The 17404-nt window shown below is 38.0% G+C and overlaps 1 protein-coding gene across 1 annotated transcript; it reads right to left on the bottom strand.

Annotated features, from left to right (window-relative positions):
• Positions 1-215: 215 nt before the first annotated feature.
• Positions 216-15334, bottom strand: LOC140922081 (uncharacterized). The gene is made up of 9 exons (XM_073372102.1): positions 15330-15334; positions 11465-11635; positions 10110-10511; positions 9110-9450; positions 5846-6125; positions 4657-4789; positions 3636-3750; positions 2716-2797; positions 216-2314 (listed from the first exon to the last, which is right to left on the bottom strand). Exons 2-9 carry the CDS (start codon positions 11562-11564, stop codon positions 2298-2300), a joined length of 1470 nt encoding a protein of 489 aa, XP_073228203.1. The 5' UTR covers positions 11565-11635; positions 15330-15334; the 3' UTR covers positions 216-2297.
• Between the last annotated feature and the right edge of the window lie 2070 nt (positions 15335-17404).

Below are 17404 nucleotides of genomic sequence, written 5' to 3'. Positions count from 1 at the left end.
TGAATTGAACGACGTAGAGAGGGATTCCTGTAGCCTGAAATTCATCCGATTGCTTCGAGTCGTTTTCTCCTCTCAACAACGTCTGATTCGACCGGCCGTTAATGCCGTCCAGTGACGTCACTCACTACCCGAAAACCGGGTAGTGATTTTGATTGGTTGATTGTCTAACATTCGCATAATTATGTATAATTATGAAAAATTTTAGCGGGATTGTCGCTTGATGTTCAGCGGATCGCATCCCTGGCATTCTGTCGTTTAGTTCAAACATTTCGATAAGCTTAATATTTATCTTAAACAGCAAAATTGCCCTTGTCTTCGAAACTGAAATGCTAAATTGAACTGCGAATGAAGAATCATTGCGGAGAGTCGGTAGGTTTTTCATTTGGAGCCGCTTTGTGGTTTCGGCGGTTGGTGATTTTGTTTACGCGAAGTTTGCTGAGATCAATGTTATAATTCGACCTTCTTGCTATTTTTATCGTCAAGTGTAATGATTCTGTTAGCTTTTCTTTCTTGTCTCCTTGTTTTTTTTCTTCGTTAAGGACTAAATAGCTTCTTTTCAATTAAAGAAAATCAAGGTGTTTTTGAACTGAAGTGTTCCGTGTGTGTGTTTAATTTATTGCGTACAATCGGTTCAGAGTTGTACTGCATGCAGTTGATAGTTTGAACGATAGTCTGGACGGCATTAACGGCCGGTCGATTCAGACGTTACTGAGGGAGTAATAACGACTCGAAGTAATCGGATGAAATTCAGGCTAGGATTCCTGTAGCTTCAATGAAACATTGTAGTCCTGAATGGGACCATTTTTTCTCTAGTAAGAAAATCGTCCTTACTTAATGTTATAAATGTCGGTTTTGGTGCATGCTAATTGGAAACTATCTATGTTCGCAATTGTTTTTTGCCTCGAATTTATGATATTTTGAAGAGGTTTGAGGGAAATAGTTTATAGTTCTATATATGTTTTCTTTTTCAGTTTCTCGTAGCAAGCTGTTTATTATTGTAACTTTTTGCTGTTAATTGAGCATTGGTTGGAATTGATTCCACTCGAATTCTTTCATTTAAACAAACATTGAAATTTCAAGAGTGGCTAGATCGCGGTTGTTACAGACATGTAAGATTAAAGACAGAAAAGCCGGGGTAGTTCCTTTGTCTTGAAGACGGGAACACCAACCGTGGTTGGTACAATTTCAGACAAACAAAATTCAAGGAGTTTTTATATTAAGGACTTTTCAAGGACAACTTACAGTTTTCAAGGTCTAAGATTTCTTCAGAAACTCGGTTTCTTTGATCCCTTTTGAACCCCTTACTGGCTAAAACACTCAGTGGAGTCATTTGTGATTTTTCCTTTGTCAGCCATAGTTGATCGTAACAACACTTTGCAAAATGATAACAGTCACAGGGTATGACTCTTGCAGTTGTATCTGAAGTGCAGAAATACCATTTGAAATAAAGAAGCAGAAATAAGAAAGTAGAGAAATTCAAGGACGTTTTAATACCTGATAAAGAAATCAAGTACTTTTCTAGGACCTTAACTGAATTCAAGGACTTTTCAAGATGACTAATAAAATTCAAGACCTTTTCCAGATTGTACGAACCATGACCAACTGACGTAATATATACGGGCAAAACTAGATTAAAACGACACTAAACAATACCTATGCATACCACAACGCGAAAGGGAATCGAACCAACAATAGTTTCCCATGGTTGTACAATCTTGAAAGGTCTTAAATTTTAGTAGTTGTCTTGAAAAGTCCTTGAATTCGGTTAAGGTCTTTGAAAAGTACTTGATTTCTTTATTAGGTCTTGAAAAATCCTTGAAATTCACTACCTTGCATTGTCTAAAAACATTTTTGCGTAGGAACAGTATCTGACCTCTGTTTCTTTATTTTAAATGCTTTTTCTGTACTTCAGATGCAATTGCAAGTCATAGCCAGTCATTTTCCAAAGCGTTGTTTTTGAAAGTAGTATAAAATAACGAGATCAACCTTAGCTGATGAAGTACAAATCGTAAATGACTCCATGACGTGTTTTAGCCGATAAGGTTTTAAAAAAGGAAATAAAGTCAAGAATTCCGATTTATTGAATAAATCATAGTCTTTGAAAGCTGTAATTTGTCCTGGAAAAATCCTTGAAAAGTCCTTGAAATTTGTTCTTCTAAAGTTGTACGAACCATGGTTTCCACAACACCAAGAAACCGCCCAGAAAAGGCACAACAAACACACTATTTTTTGTGAACTTTAATAATCGTTTATTGACAGTTTCCTTTCAGAGATGATAAATTCCATAAGTGGACAGTTCAAACATCTGGGCTCTCTGTGTAAAAATACAATAATGATCGTCATTATGATAACAACAATAATATTAATGATAATATCTGACTTCGACAATTATTTACAACAAAGCTGTGAATTGAAAATGAAACTCTAAAAAATATCAAAATTATCAAAAAAAAGAGAAGTTACAAAATTGAAATATGGTGTAGAAGAAATATAACGTTCTTCACTGTCTAGTTAACGCCGGATTCTTCTCTTATTTGTTCACAATTTACAAATTTGCAGCCGGTTTTCCAGGGCCTTGCGTAACCGAACTTAATTCAAATCAGGCCGTCTACGACGTAAGTGCTCTTGCCACCCCTTAAAGCTAAGCCATAAGACAAATAAACCTATTTGTGTTTGTTAGATTGCTTCTAAATTTTTACTGTTGGCAAAACTTACCAGAAAACCAGTTGAACGGCCAGGTAGGGATTTCTTCATCAAACACTGCAGTAATTGTTTGGTCTTCCTTTGTAACTTTTATCTGATAACCAATTCAACCAAAGACAGCTATTTTTACTCGGCACTTAAACGTTCCTTTTTTCCTGTTTTAGCATCGTCCGACCGACCTGACTTTTTTAAATTGCATTTTCTAAAATAATTAATTAAGTAGTTAACCCTTTTTTCACTCTGATTATTAAAATGCTCATACCTTTGATTAAAATCATAAGTATGAGCATTGTTATAGTATTTCATAGCACCAACTTCTAGTTTTCACCTATTAACAGAGAGAACGGTACGCAGTTTGATTTTGTCTCCATGTGTTGTTGTTTTCACTCTCCACGGCAATGATGCTGATGAGTACGTTATTTTTTTCAACCGAACGACCCTAATTCAGAAAACGTAGAAGGCATTTAAGGAACTCTATTTAGCCAGAACAAGTTTATTGAACTACTACCAGAAACTTAGACATCTAAAGCTAGTTAGTTTTGTAGAACTGTTAAGAACTGGAGGGCGTTGCCAAGCGAAATTGATAACATTACGTCGGCTGATCGATTAAATATAGTCGTATTTGAGTATTTTAGTCAGTAATGAATATTAATATTGAGTATTTTAGCTAGTGAAGAACAATAATCAATGGTGGTGCAAATATTCTTTTTATCAGTTTCACCTATTGTAAGCTATTGTGGGACTTTTTTCCTTTTTTTTTTTTCTTTTCTTGCGTGGTGACATCCTCGTTGCGAGACTTTTGACTTTTGAAAAAAAAAAAGAGATCTAAAGAACCATCTTTTTCTACAGCGGCTGCTACCCATCTCATATTAAACTACATTGTACTTTTATCACAAACAATCTGATAGTCGGGATCTGATATCATATAGTACCTGTTTAAGGGTCCACCCACGATCTCTTTCGATTTTTCTGTTTGGTTTTATTTCAACCGTCTTCATGGCGCCCACATCAATATCGGAGAACTCTGCTTTTATCACGAGCAAGTTCCTGAGGACAAACCAATCGACAACCGTTAAAGACATGATCAGGAGAACTCAAATTGATCTAAAACAGTGAGAATTTCAAATACATTAGCCTTTCCGCAACTAAATAGTAATCCTCTTCCGAGAGAAGAAACCCATGATAGTAAAGACCGCTTGGGGAAGTCTTTCATTTAGAGCGCTTTCACATGGCGTCGCGGCGTCCAAAACAATGAAACGGCGCCCACGTTGGTGTTCTAAACCGATCCCGGCAAAGGGAGTTGAACTCTTTTCTTATGTCAACGCTTTCTTTCGTTCCAAGAGATTTGCATAAATGCTGGCCATATGAGTGAAAACGCTCTGCTACAAGCAATGCCACCTACTGTTTCAACGCTTTGATAAAGTTTCCTAAGTTAACAGACCTATGTAAGGGACTATGATTCCTGAATTCGGGAATTGGAGTTTTTGCTCGTGGAATCTGGAATCCTGGGCCGGGTTGTTCAAAGCTGGGTTAAGATAACCCAGGGTAAGCGTAAAATTTGAATGCAGATATAAAAGCGTAAAAAAAGTAAATTCGGTTTTATTCTTTTTGTCAACGAGTTGATGATTGGATGCTCAGCAAAAAAAAAAACAAAACAAAGAAAACTATCTGAAAAATGCTTTTGAAAAAGAAAATAACCTGGGTTACGCACTAATCGGCCTTCGAACAACTGGGCCCAGGGCTTTGGAATCCAGAATACACCTCAGGAATCCGGAATCACACTTAGCTAATAATTAGAATCCGGAATACAAGTTCCACTGGCAAAGATGGTGATCAAGTTCCTGTAATCCGGAATCCACAGCGTGGAATCCAGAATGCAAGACTGTCTTGGGTTATCTTACATGGGCCGAGGCGAATTCGTATCTTGTTAACAAACAGATAGGACTACCATACCCCTGTTTGCCTTCTGTTGGCACCAGCTCTTGATCTTCGGTCTTTTTTCCCCCTTTTCCTTTAATCCTAACAGTCAGCGTGTATTCTCTGTTTACGTATTCATTTGGAGTGTAAACTTCGACTTTGTACGTTACTGTTGAAAGTTATAAAGAACATAGTAATTAGTGCGCGATGAACGAAGATAGGGACAACGATCGAGTTACCAGATACTTTCAGGGGTGTGTCATGAGATCCAAGTAATTTAGGGAGTTCCAGTTAAACTGCAGATACCTAAAACTCAGATCAAATGAAAGATTATTGAACTCTAGGTTAAATTAATAAACCAACTTTTTTTTCAATTTTGCACTGCCATTTTTTTATGAGTTCTAAATGCTTGCGCCCGAGTCACCTTTATCTGAGTAAAACCCAGAATGGCGACCGAGATGGCGGCCATTTCAATGACGTTATACACAGAACACCCACGGCTCTCTCCCTCTTTTTTTCTTTTAGTAAAATTAGGGTGCGTTCGATTGACCATATTCTGGAACATACCAGAATATGGAAGACATAGAAGAACACCGCAATATTCGTTCGATTGACCTGCTATTCCAATTCTGGAATAAAATGAACTTACTATTTCAAAGATGACAAATGAAATAATGATGTCGTTTTTCTTGCGTCGCAGCTAATACGAACATTATGGCGGAGGTCCTCGGTGACAATAAATTTAAAAGAGGGAAATGAGGAACAGACTTATCGGACCATTTCCTCCCTTGATTTTTCCTCTAGTTCTTCCTCAAAAAAAAAACAAAAAACAAAATGAAGAACAAAAAGAAAAATAGATTCCCCTTCTACAATGTGCTTGGTTGATGCTATACTTGTGAAACAAAAACCGAGACTTTGTTATACCAAATAAACAAACTACCCGGAAACATTCTAAAAATAAAGATAATAATAACAGTAATAATAAAATCATTTTATTGATAATTAAGACTATTCCGAAAAAATCTAGAATGTCTTCCTTTTCCAGGATACGGTCAATCGAACGTGCCTTAACGTGCTTCCTTAAAACAGATTTGTTTTACAGAAATATGCGAGTTAAAGTTCTGGCGTCGCCGCAACAAATAAAAAAAAAGGGTAAGCAGATTAAGATTTTACTCGTGCGAGTTACATCATTCAGTAGTATTAAAATTCTAACTGAATTAAATACCTTTGCAGCCCAAATATCGTCTAATTCGAGCCGCAAGACGATCTGCGATTTTTTCACGGTTCGGATCGCAAAAATCAGCATAAATGGCGTCATCTGGTTCAGAGGCGATACTTTTTAGCTCCTGTATTCGTTGTGTATTGTCAATGTTGGGAATAAGAGCACCAATGACGTTGATCTTGTTTGTGACTTTCAAAAGGTTTTCTGTTTTTCGAAGCTTGAAGGTGTCCAAAATCTTCCCATCTTTATTCTCTAAATTCCCGTCTGAGAATAGAACTAGAATCTAAAGAATTTATGAATGTGAAAGGGAAAGAGAAAAAAGAAAAAGAACTGATTTGCAAATGAGGCCGGCAGGTGAACATAAGAAGGTTATTCGGGACATAGCTAGCCTTAGTCTACAAACCTAAAATAACTCAACGAGTTTAAGGTCTGGGTCAAAGGTTTGTGCGGAAAATACCTATGATTGGCAATATCTCTCGTTAGTATTTACCAAATTAGAAAATAGCACTTTTCGCACGTTTTGATTGGCTCCCGTAACTCGGAATATCCTTGGTTAGTATATACACACTCAGTGATCTTAGTGATTTAAGCAATCTGATTGGTTCGCTATCTCGGACTATTCAGCAATATTCACCTCCTAGCGAGTGGATAATGTGTGAGCTCGGTGTTTTTCCCATTTTTTTAGAGAACGATCTTTTAAAAGTCGACAAAATCCTAGGGCTGACTTTTTTTTAAGACAAGAAAAGACTTGGAAGGATTCAATACGGCGTTTTTCAATTTACTGTTGCTGAGTTTTGTGCTCGATGGATTGTTTACAACTCCTGTGTGTTCGCGTAGAAGAAGCCGTTTCGTGAAAAACTCAGCGTTTTCTAACAAGAAAATTTTGGCTCAAAAATCGAAGTTTATTTATGACAAACAAATTTAAAAGGAAATGTTAGCAGAAATTCTACGTTTCAAGTAAACAGGAAAAAGAATGATACAGGAAGACAACGTCTTACCTCGAGCAACCGAGCTACCATTTTTGTCAGCACTAATCATGCGAAGAACGACACAACAAACCCTTTTGGCTATAAACTTGGCGAGTCAACAGAAAACAACAAAGCTCTACTTTTCTTCTCAGGTAAGGAAACAGTTCAAACTTTTAGCGGTTCCATTTAAGCCATTACGCTGTTATTTGCGAAATGATAAACTTGTGAATTGCCATGTTTGAAAATTCTGCAAAGATCTATTTTTAAAATTACGCGTGATTTGATCTGTTAATCAAATCGTGCTTTTTAATGGTTTTCTCTCTGATTTTGTTGAGATCACTTCCTTTTTATATACTAAAACAATTATTCTTTTCAATCTCGGTGAATAGTGGCTTTGGGAATATTAAGCTTATTTTGCCACTATTCACCTCGATTTCAAAGAATAATTGTTAACTATTCACTGTTTTGCGACAGGAGCCAAGATGGCGTCTCGCTTTGAGACATTTTCGGAACACGAAATTTAAGCGATAAATGAAGCAGTCGTACAAACAAATACCAAAAAAGCGACTAGCTTTGGCTTGTCGGTGTTTACTGGTAGGTAGTAGATCACTGTTTCATGCTGAATTTGCAATAAAATCGTAAAAATGCACTTGACAAAATCGCCGAAATGTTTGTCAACTGTAAATAAAGTTCCTACTTAGTGACGTTTTAAAATTACAAAAAGTTACCTTTTTCATTTTTCTCTCTCTCTCAGGGTCGGTGAACAGCGCTAGATGTATACCTCGACGCCTTGTGTCTCGGTATATATCCGCCCACCACTATTCACCCCCCCCCCCCCCCCCCCCCCCTCGTGAGATAGTTGGATATTAAGTTCTGGTCACGTGTCATTTCACGTAGCCGAAAATTTATAATGAAGGAAATTGGCGAATTTGTGCCGAATTTGTTTAATTAGATAAGGTGTTCCTGTCAGAGGATAAGCTTTCCTTGTTTTCTGCATACTGGACTTGAAGTTTAACTGAATTTAAGTTTTGAATAATTCAAGTTTGTAAGTTTGGGCTTTTAAAATTATGTTTGCCTTCATAAACAGTCATTCCAAACGTAAACTGTTAGAAATATTCCCTATGAATGAGAAAAATGTTATAACTTGATGCATATTCTTAAAAACGTTGATTTGTCAATCATTTAAGATTGTCGGAAGAAATTGTTCTGGGACATGTCACGTGACCTAACAACACAGTATAGAGCGTTTTCACTCACGTGGCCAGCATCTTTGCAAATTTATTGGAACAAAGAAAGCGTTTACATAAAAAAAGATTGTAACTCCCACAGGATTGTTTCGGAACTTCAACATGGTCGCCGTTTTATTGTTTTGGAACTCCAATACTGCCGTGATGACGTCATGCGTAAAACCCTCTGTTTATACTTTAAAATGAATAAGTTATGTGTGCCAAATTTCGATTCAGTTCAGTCGTCTATGCTGAAGTTACATTCAACATCAGTAATTGTGCAATTTTCGACCTTCTTTTCTCGCTATGTTTTCAATTGCTATTAGTTAGAAATATTGTTAACTGATTCATGGTCAATAAGTCATTTTCCGAGGCCTTTTGATTGCTTCCTTCTGTAGGTTTCATTGCAATTTATAACCTTGCAATGGTGTTAACTTTTGAACTACTACTTACAGGGGGAGCCAGGTGGCGCAGGGTGGCACCAGTGCATGTGGCCCGGGTTCAAATCCTGTTATTGACGCCATATGTGGGTTGAGTTAACCTGAGATCAGGCTCAATTTTCGTTTTGCTTTGTAAATAACATTCCGCTGTTAGAGAGAATGTATGAGAACCACTCAAATTAGGCCTGATCTCAGCTTAGGGTTGAGTTTACTATTGGTTCTCTCCCTTGAGGTTTCTCCGGGTACTTCGATTTCCCCCCTCCTAAAAAAGCAACATTTCCAAATTCCACTTCGACCACGGATGTGGTCTTCTAAATCGTTAGATATTATTCATTTTATTCATAAATTTTCAAATACGAATTTAAGAATTAATGATATTGAAACAAAAAACGAACTAAGATTACAAGAGAGAAATAAGAAGGAGTCCTCATAACAGGGTAATTCGCGGATTGTCACCCAACCAGTTTCTAAGCGAGATCATCGTCAGGGCTTAACTTGTGTGCAATAGCGAGTTTCCCAGGGGTTGCGAGATAAGTATTTCTAGTTTCATTAATTAATTTTAAGATAAATCAAATTGGCCAAGTCACACTCCCCGAAAAAAATTTGCCAAAAATATCCGTAATTGACACTTACCTTTTTTGTATTTTTTGGGCGTCTCATAAACCTATTGGTGATCATTCTATTGAGGGTACGTTTCAACAAGTTTTTGTCACCAAGATCTCGACCATATTTGCCTCTTTTGATTTCTTTATCCATGGACATGACTGTGTCTTTCTTGCTACCAAAGGGACTCATTTTCCGCCGCACAGCGTACATTGCAAATGCAAAGTTGTAAATCGCACTTGGATCCTTAGCTTCCAGGGTGGAAAATAAACTTTTTACCGTGGATTGTATGTTTTGAATGGTCGTATCGGAAATAAGCGAACTGTCTTGAACCAACACCGCCACATCCGCCTTGATTGTGCAATAATCTCCTGTGATTATCAGCATAATTATAAATAATCATTATACAGTAAAATAGGAAACACGCGATCTCTTATAATTTAATTAAGGCTTTTTAGATCTCGATTGTCCGGCCTGTCACTTTAAATTATTAGTAAGTCTAACATTGACATTTCTACATGTGAACGGATATTTCTGGAAATAATTTCTCCGTTTTCAAAAAAGTACGCGTCGACACGTAGCGTGCTGAAACAGTGGAACAAAGTATGATAGCATCCCTTCCAGATATTAATTCTAGTAGTAAGTATATGATGTATGACATGTATCTGGGTCTTCTCGTAGCCGCCATATTGAAAACGAGAAGACCCTAAGAACGAGGTTGGAAAGCCTCTGCATTTGTCTGTCCACACGTAAACGAGAGGGTAGCGTTTTCAAACATTTTCACTCTGGGAACGTTTTTGTAAACTTGCGTTTTTGGTGCCAGCCTGAAAGCAGTTTATGTGTGGTTTGAAGGCTAAAAGAAAGAAAAGATCTTTGTTTCCGAAAACATCCGAATACACGTACGTGTGGACGGAGCCTATAGCCAAAAACAAAGTTTTTTCTGTCAATATTGCATTAGATTAAGATACAGAAGGTCAACTTCTCAAGAAACGTCTTAATACTACTCATAAATTTGGCTCACTCCTCTTACCTTTTGGTATTTCACATATAAATGGTCTCTTTCTATCTTTTGCGAGGTCACTAAACAATCCTTGCGTGAATTCAGGGTAATCCTTCGACATTACCGCCACATCTCCATCACCAGACGACTGCCGATAATCTGGCTCTATTTTTTGCGACTTGTTAATTGTCAGTGGTCGTCCATTGACCCACTTCCAAACTCCTTCCTCTTTTAACAAACCAATGTGATATTCCATGGGTTTCGGAATGGTGCGTTTCTGAATTTCTGTATTAACGAACTGCCACTCTTCTTCTTCTTCCATAGCGACCAAGTCGCCCCCTTTGTCTTGACAGGTTTTTCTGTTCTCTGGCCATGTATTTCCCCTTGGCGCAAATGTGTAGCAAGAATCTTTAAAGCATATGTCTCCGCGTGCTGTAAACAAAAACATAAAAACGCCTTAACACTATTCACACAGGAAGGGGGCTTTCGACCTCCCCCCCCCCCCCCTCCCCCCAACTCACGAAAAAGTTAAATAACTTTAAAATCGATTAAGCTATCACCACCAAATTTAGTGACTTCTCCTAAAAATTTCACCGCAACGTGCACGTAAACATTGTCATTACCATTGCAACTGAGTTTTGACAACCATGTTTTAAAAATTTGCTTGTTTCCTTAAAAAAGGGTTTGTTTATGTTTAAGTGTTATTGCCTTTGAGGGCAAAGTTGATGTAGATTAATTAATTAATTAGTTAATAAAATAATAATAATAATAATAATAATAATAATAATAATAATATATTTAGATTATTATGCAAAGTCTCAGTGCTCTTACACAGGTGCCAGGCTCCTGTCTTACAGTAGCATTAAGAAAAATTAAAAATACATATATGACATCATAGTAAAAGCATATTACGTCATTGTTTTAATCCAGTAATGCCTGGATACTGGAAATTATGAGCCCTGTCTGAATAGGATCACGTGAAAGTTTAAGGCTACTGAAAGTTTTCAGTCGGCACACAACCATGACATCAATCGAGCAATAACGTTTGCGTGTTTTTGCATTAATTTTATTCCGTTCATTTTAGTCAGTTATCCCTCCAATGTCATGATGGGATAGCTGTTATCTCTCTCTTATTTTTTACCTAAACACCAAAAATGCTAGGCCGCCGCCACACTGCTGTCTGGAAAAGAGATTCACGCGATTGTATATTAGGGCAATATACCATCGTAATAATTGTATATTGCCCTTTTGCTCCCGTCTTCCACAATTTTGGATAGCGCCAACTTGGTTTGAAGAGTTATCCCGGGGTTTTAAGCCAAATAGAAACGGCAAAGTATTTTGAATGAATCAATATAAAAAGCCCTTTATCATAAAGAAAATGTTACCTTTGAAAGCACATGATTTCTTTTGAAGTCCTTCCCATCCGTGGTACTTATCCAAGTCGAGGTCTTTCTTATAGTGTTTAAAACATCGAATCATCTCCATATCGCAGAGACATGTGGCATATCCACACTTCGCCTTTTCTATGTCATCTGTACCATATCCACTCACTGGAGCTATAATAGCAAGTATAAGTAGGCTCGGGTTAGTTATAGGTAATTAACAATTATTGAACGAGGGTTGAGCAAAACATCGTGAGACACTGACAAATCACGATATTTTGCGATAACCGAGTACAATAACTGTTTTATTATTCGATCACCGAGTTTTATTTAAAGGAATATGTTCGGGAAGCCAAGCGATCTGTCAAGCGATCGCAAGAAGGAGAAAAGCGTGGTGTCATTTACGCATGGGCAGAATATTATTTGCAGTCAAACAAATTGGACGACATTGCGCATGAGCAGACCATTATTTGTAGACATTTTTTGCAAGTCACGTGGTGGGCTCTCGTCCAGTGAAAAGGAGAAAAATTTGCAACGAATGATAATTCTATTTACCCTCAGTATAGAGTGTAACCACTTTTAGACTAGAGACCTTTAGCAGCATCTCTCTCTACTCTATTATATTTTTTGTGGAATTGGTTTCTTATGGTAAGCTTAAAAATCTTGAATTCTAAGAAAATGTCGGGAAATATGTTATGATCGCCGGGTGCGAAACAAAGAAGCCATCTTTTTGAGTCTCTGGTGGGATTCAAATAGTGCAGACGCTCTAACTACGAGTCCCTCCCACTAAACGTTTTCAAAGCAGTCCTATTTCCTTTCTCTTAACAAACCCAGAATGTGCATGAGAGGGGAGGAAATACGACTTCTCATGAAACGCCTGCGTGTGAGACTACCTATAGTAACTACTGACTTACATAGAATTTTGTAAAGAGCATCAAGATCACCTATGAGCCCAGGGGGGTGGGGGGCTGATACGTTTAAGAGAAGTTTGGGTCGAAATGCGACGTCGAGCCCTTCAAATCAAGACAGCCCTGCCCTGTTTAAAGAGACTTTGTCACGCTAGTCACTATCTTTTTTCAAAGCTAAAACATGTCTTCGCATCAATTTAATTCCCCTAAAAAAGGTCCTGGTTTGTTCTGTAAGACTACATTTGGGTACTGAAACTGTTTCCTGTCGTTTGTTGTTACGGATGGTAAGGATTGGCATGGATTAAAACTTGAAAACATGGGGCCGACTTTTTCAAATTTTACTGCAATGCCTGTACAAATCACCAAAATATTATTGTGGTTAGTGTTCCCTGATGAAATTTGTTTAATATCTTCTTCATAACACTACATGAGCATTTTGTGTATTGGTAAAGGCACTGAGTAATGAATTAAGCACAGAATTAACCTAAAACAGAAATATCCTCGTAACTTAACCCCTTTAACACAAGACGCCCTATTTTATGAACCTGGGTCCTTTCGAACTGACACCAGTTTCAAAGTGACATCATAGAATTACATTATTTGAAAAAAAAATTTAAAAAATGTGGATTCCACAAACGTAGACCGCTCATCTCTAACCTTTACACTCACTTAAAGTCTTTCCTGTTCAAGACACTGAATGGCGAAATTTTATACTCTCGTTGAGACTCAAGACCCTAAGAACCAAAAATCGTTTCGTCGCTCAGCGGCAATTACCCGTTTAGGCCAATTAAGGGAGCGCCCCCTTCACTTTCTTATAAGATCCACATGTGACGTGTGTTTCGCATACGTGCCTGTAAACCTATCTTCTTTCATTTTGTTTTTTTTTATTTTCGCCTTTCTATAGTACAGAGAGAGATCCGATCCGCCAACCACCCTTCACTTTAAATAAATTAATCATGATTGAAATCGGATTCCGATTACGCGTGTATATGTATAAGCGCGCGCTGTTGGGAAAAAAAATTCAGCTATATAACAATTCAGGGTGCGTTTCGTTACTAAAATCCTAATCCGAATTTTTAATCCAATTACGGATATTTCGTTTCTTTACTAAATCAAAAAAAGAATTATTGATCCAAATGATCCACAACGGAGGTGGATTTTATGGATCATATCCAGTACCGGATACTTTGGATATATGATCCGAAACGTTTCTTTACTACGGATCTGAAAAGAGTGAATATTGCCAGCGGTAACTCGAAACAATTTTAATACATACATCAGCTTTTTGACAAGACTGCTTATCATTACGGCCATTTTTGAACTGGAATAATGGATTAAACGATCGATTTTATCCGTTTTATCGGGGTGGTAAAATCGCAATACAAACAGGACCTGCATTGTTCTAGTTACAAGGAAAAAACTTCTACTCAACTTCGCCTTCGCGTCTTGCAAGACTTTATTTTTCCAACACATGTCTTATTTCGAGAATACATCGTCTTCATTTGGCAATCTAAAGCAGTATCCAGGGGCGGATCCAGGATTTATTTTTGGAGGGGGTGCACTTGTCTCTTGCTCTACTTCAACACCAATAAACCACATAGTTTTTTTTTTGCAGAATACCAGTTGTATTAGAAAACCGCAGGTCATCTCAGGGAGGGGGGGTGCGCACCCCCTGCACCCTCCCCCTAGATTCGCCCCTGAGTATCCTAAAGCTAACCGTCAAGAATACAATGAAATAGCAGCAGACTTGCAACCTTAGTCAGCAGCCGTGTTATTCTTTCTCCGGGATACCGTCGTTATTGTAGGTCGTTTCTATGGAATTAATTGAAAACAAGAAAGGATAAAGGGGACAGAGAAGGCATCCTCCATGCACACCCTATTCCATAGGTAATTCGTCTCGAGTTATTTTTAAGACCACAGATCCCAAGGGGGATTAGACAACAGCCGATCACAGAGCGAGAATGTGTTCCGCGTGAATGACCCACGCTCAGAGCCAAGCGTCCTTCACCAATTGAGGCAGAAAAAAATGGCGGAAGACGCGGAGAGCAATATTGCTTTTCGTTTTGTCTACGAAAACGACTAAAGAGAGATTTCTGCTAAAGCTGTGTTAGCGAAACGGAAATTAAAAAAGAATCGCCCTTACTCTCTTGTATAGAGCTAACAGTACAGCAGGGAAATCCTTAACTCAGTGAATATTCTCTCAGGATCATTTATAATTTACAGTTTGAAGAGAGTAATTTCTGGTTTGATATTTATTCTTTTATTAGTCTTTTATTATTCAACAAAAATAACACTTGTCGTTCTATAATAATAATAATTTGATAACTTCTAGAGCGCTATTTACATTCACTGATCAACAGCGCTTAACAGCTTAAAAAAACTACAATAAAATTCAAATTTGTAAAACGAATTACATGTACATGAATATTCCTTGCTACTTGGTTTATTGTACCAACGACCGCTTTTAATAAACCGGCGAAATTTCTCATTTTATTAAAGCGCTGAGGTTACGACAACTTCGAGTAAACTTTATCAAAGAGTCCAGCGATTCCCTTTTCCCAAGTGAGCGACGACTCATTTCGCTTCAATATTCAGGAATGCTCTCGATCTCTTTACGCTTTCATTGCCTTTCGCCCGACATGTTTTGCATGGCGCTTAGTCATACGAAACCTCCACGAAACATCCACGTAGCGCGCGAGGTAACTTTATCCCGATTCTAAAAATAACTCGAGACGAATTACCTATGGAATAGGGTGTGTATGGGGGATGCCTTCTCTGTCCCCTTTATCCTCTCTTGTTGAAAACTAATCCCTTTTTGAATACATCTTTACTTTCTCAACCAAAAATCCTAATGATCGGGATTTTTGATCTGATCTTGGATTTTAGTAAAGAAACGCACCCTCAACTTTTTTTCCATCTGATCTGTCATAACTGAAACATCAATCACAAAATGCACTTACTACATTTTTTGGTGGCGTTGTTGTACTGGAAGGCCAAGTCGATGTTTGAACGCTTTGTTGCACATTTGTCTCTGTCTGTTAGGTAGTTCTCACAAAAATCATGAACTTTACAACAGCTAAAAAAAAATAGTAGAAAAACTTGAGAAAGAAACTAAGTCAACTAATGATGATGATGACGACGACGACAACGAAGGTGACGATGATGACGATAATGATAGTGATGGTGATGGTGACCCAAAGTTTATATGGAGAAAAGCTGGCTCGGCTAGGAGGGTGATCGAGCCAACTCTTTGTTTCTTTAGTAAACGGTTTATTAAGTTTTGTAAGGAAATGTAGGAACAGTTGGCTCCCCAGTGTAGGTCGTGTAGGTGACCCTAATACCGGAATTATGTTTTCTTCAGAAACCTGAACCTGTCGCATAAATTTAGATTTTTCGGGAAACTGCCCACTTACCCATCCCCTAAGCTAACATTAACTCTTTGTTCTCACTTTGGGCAAAATGATGGCTTAGGGGAGGGGTAGGTGGGCAGTTTCTTAAAAACCTAAATTGATCCAATCTGTCTTTATCACCTGTGAATGTAGTAAGTTTACACAAACAGAGTACAGTCTCTCTCCTCCACAGAGGCCTCTTTGTGTTGTAGGGAGGCTGGGGCGAAAGAAAAAGAAAGCGCGCGAGACACGATGTTCTCTCTTCCCATCGTCCCCCGCGCTCTTTCTATTTTTCGATTATTTGCTATTTTTATTGGGGTACCCAGCGGGTGTGTCTGTGGAGGAGAGAGGAGTATAGTACCAACACCACAATGACCGTGAATGTGGCCGGAATAATTCTCTGGCAAGTTTCAAAGCAGAATAGTCCGCGAGTTAATGGAATGAAAAAGTTCCGTTTGAAGAGTTGTTTACATAAGCTTGTGCACAAGTATAGAGTGTTTTCACTCACGAGACCAGCATCTATGCAAATTTATTGGAACAAAAGAAAGCGTTTCCATAACAAAGGAGTTCAACTCCCACAGGACGACTTTGGGACACCAACATGGGCGCCGTTTCATTGTTTTGGGACACCAATATGGACGCCGTGACGTCATGTGAAAACCCTCTATAAAAGGGTGGAATGTTTTAAAACAGATGGAGCAAAAAGTAAGAGCTTGAGGATAAATTTAAGTAAAGAAAAAAAGAAATAAATAAATGAATAAATATCTAAAGCGTTCTAAGCTCCAGTTCCACAGATGGTCATACAACGCTCAAAGCAACCGCAGCTGTCTTTAGTTATTAAGCTTCGTTTCCCCTCTACGTACTGTTATTATTACTCGTACTCATAATGAATCAGAACTAGTCGACTCAGTAACACCATAACCTGGCATTAACTTCAAGTTGCAGCAATTATCGAGCAAAGACTGATGGATTCTTTGGCCGCCTTACAGTTTCCCCATAGATGTAAGACACCGAGTTAAGCTGACAATAGGCTCGATTATCATGCACCTTCTGTTGAAAAGTTGACAACGAAGGAACAAATTATGAAACACTAGAAAAAGAGAAATCTACAGCCTCGGACAAACCTTGTTTAGACACATTGCAAAAATATTCGATATTTTTCCCGTCATCCTGGCAGAAATGGAAACCATCGCCAAATGAATGCTTGATTTCCCCCCTTCCCTTATATCCAAAGCTGTTTAGGATAGCATGGCCGTTATTTGGTTTTTAGACCAAAACAAAATACCATGTGACGAGGGGACTTGCTCATTCTTCGTTTTAGAGGAGACGTAGTATGGCGCAAAAGTTAGCAAACAGATGGAACTATCTTAACAGTTTTGTCCGGTGTTGTATCAAGGAAAATTTTCAAGTGTTTCATACCAGATAGTTCTGGAGGACAAGATATAGAATTCAGTGCAGTGTGGTTTGTATTTTTAACATTTGTAGTTGCACCGCATTCCAATCCTTTTCGCCAAAGAATAATTCTGGTTGCTGCCGTAGCCAGTCATTGTAGCCAGACTCAATAGAGAAATGTGTTCGCTGCCATTACCTTTTAACAATCATTTGTTTTTTTTTATTATCATTATTTATTTAGTGTTCATTGAAAT

Source organism: Porites lutea, chromosome 12 (assembly GCF_958299795.1).
Source record: "Porites lutea chromosome 12, jaPorLute2.1, whole genome shotgun sequence".
In the NCBI taxonomy this organism is placed as follows: domain Eukaryota; kingdom Metazoa; phylum Cnidaria; class Anthozoa; order Scleractinia; family Poritidae; genus Porites; species Porites lutea.
The sequence above is the reverse complement of the archived record's forward strand: the minus strand, read 5'-3'. Positions and strand labels throughout refer to the sequence as shown.

Coding starts and splice junctions, on each gene's coding strand:
- LOC140922081 (XM_073372102.1), bottom strand. CDS start 11,564: ATGGAGATGATTCGATGTTTTAAACACTATAAGAAAGACCTCGACTTG. Junction 3,751..4,656: donor CCAACAGAAGGCAAACAGGG/GTATGGTAGTCC, acceptor GTTTGTCCTCAG/GAACTTGCTCGTGATAAAAG. Junction 2,798..3,635: donor GTGGGTGGACCCTTAAACAG/GTACTATATGAT, acceptor ATTGGTTATCAG/ATAAAAGTTACAAAGGAAGA.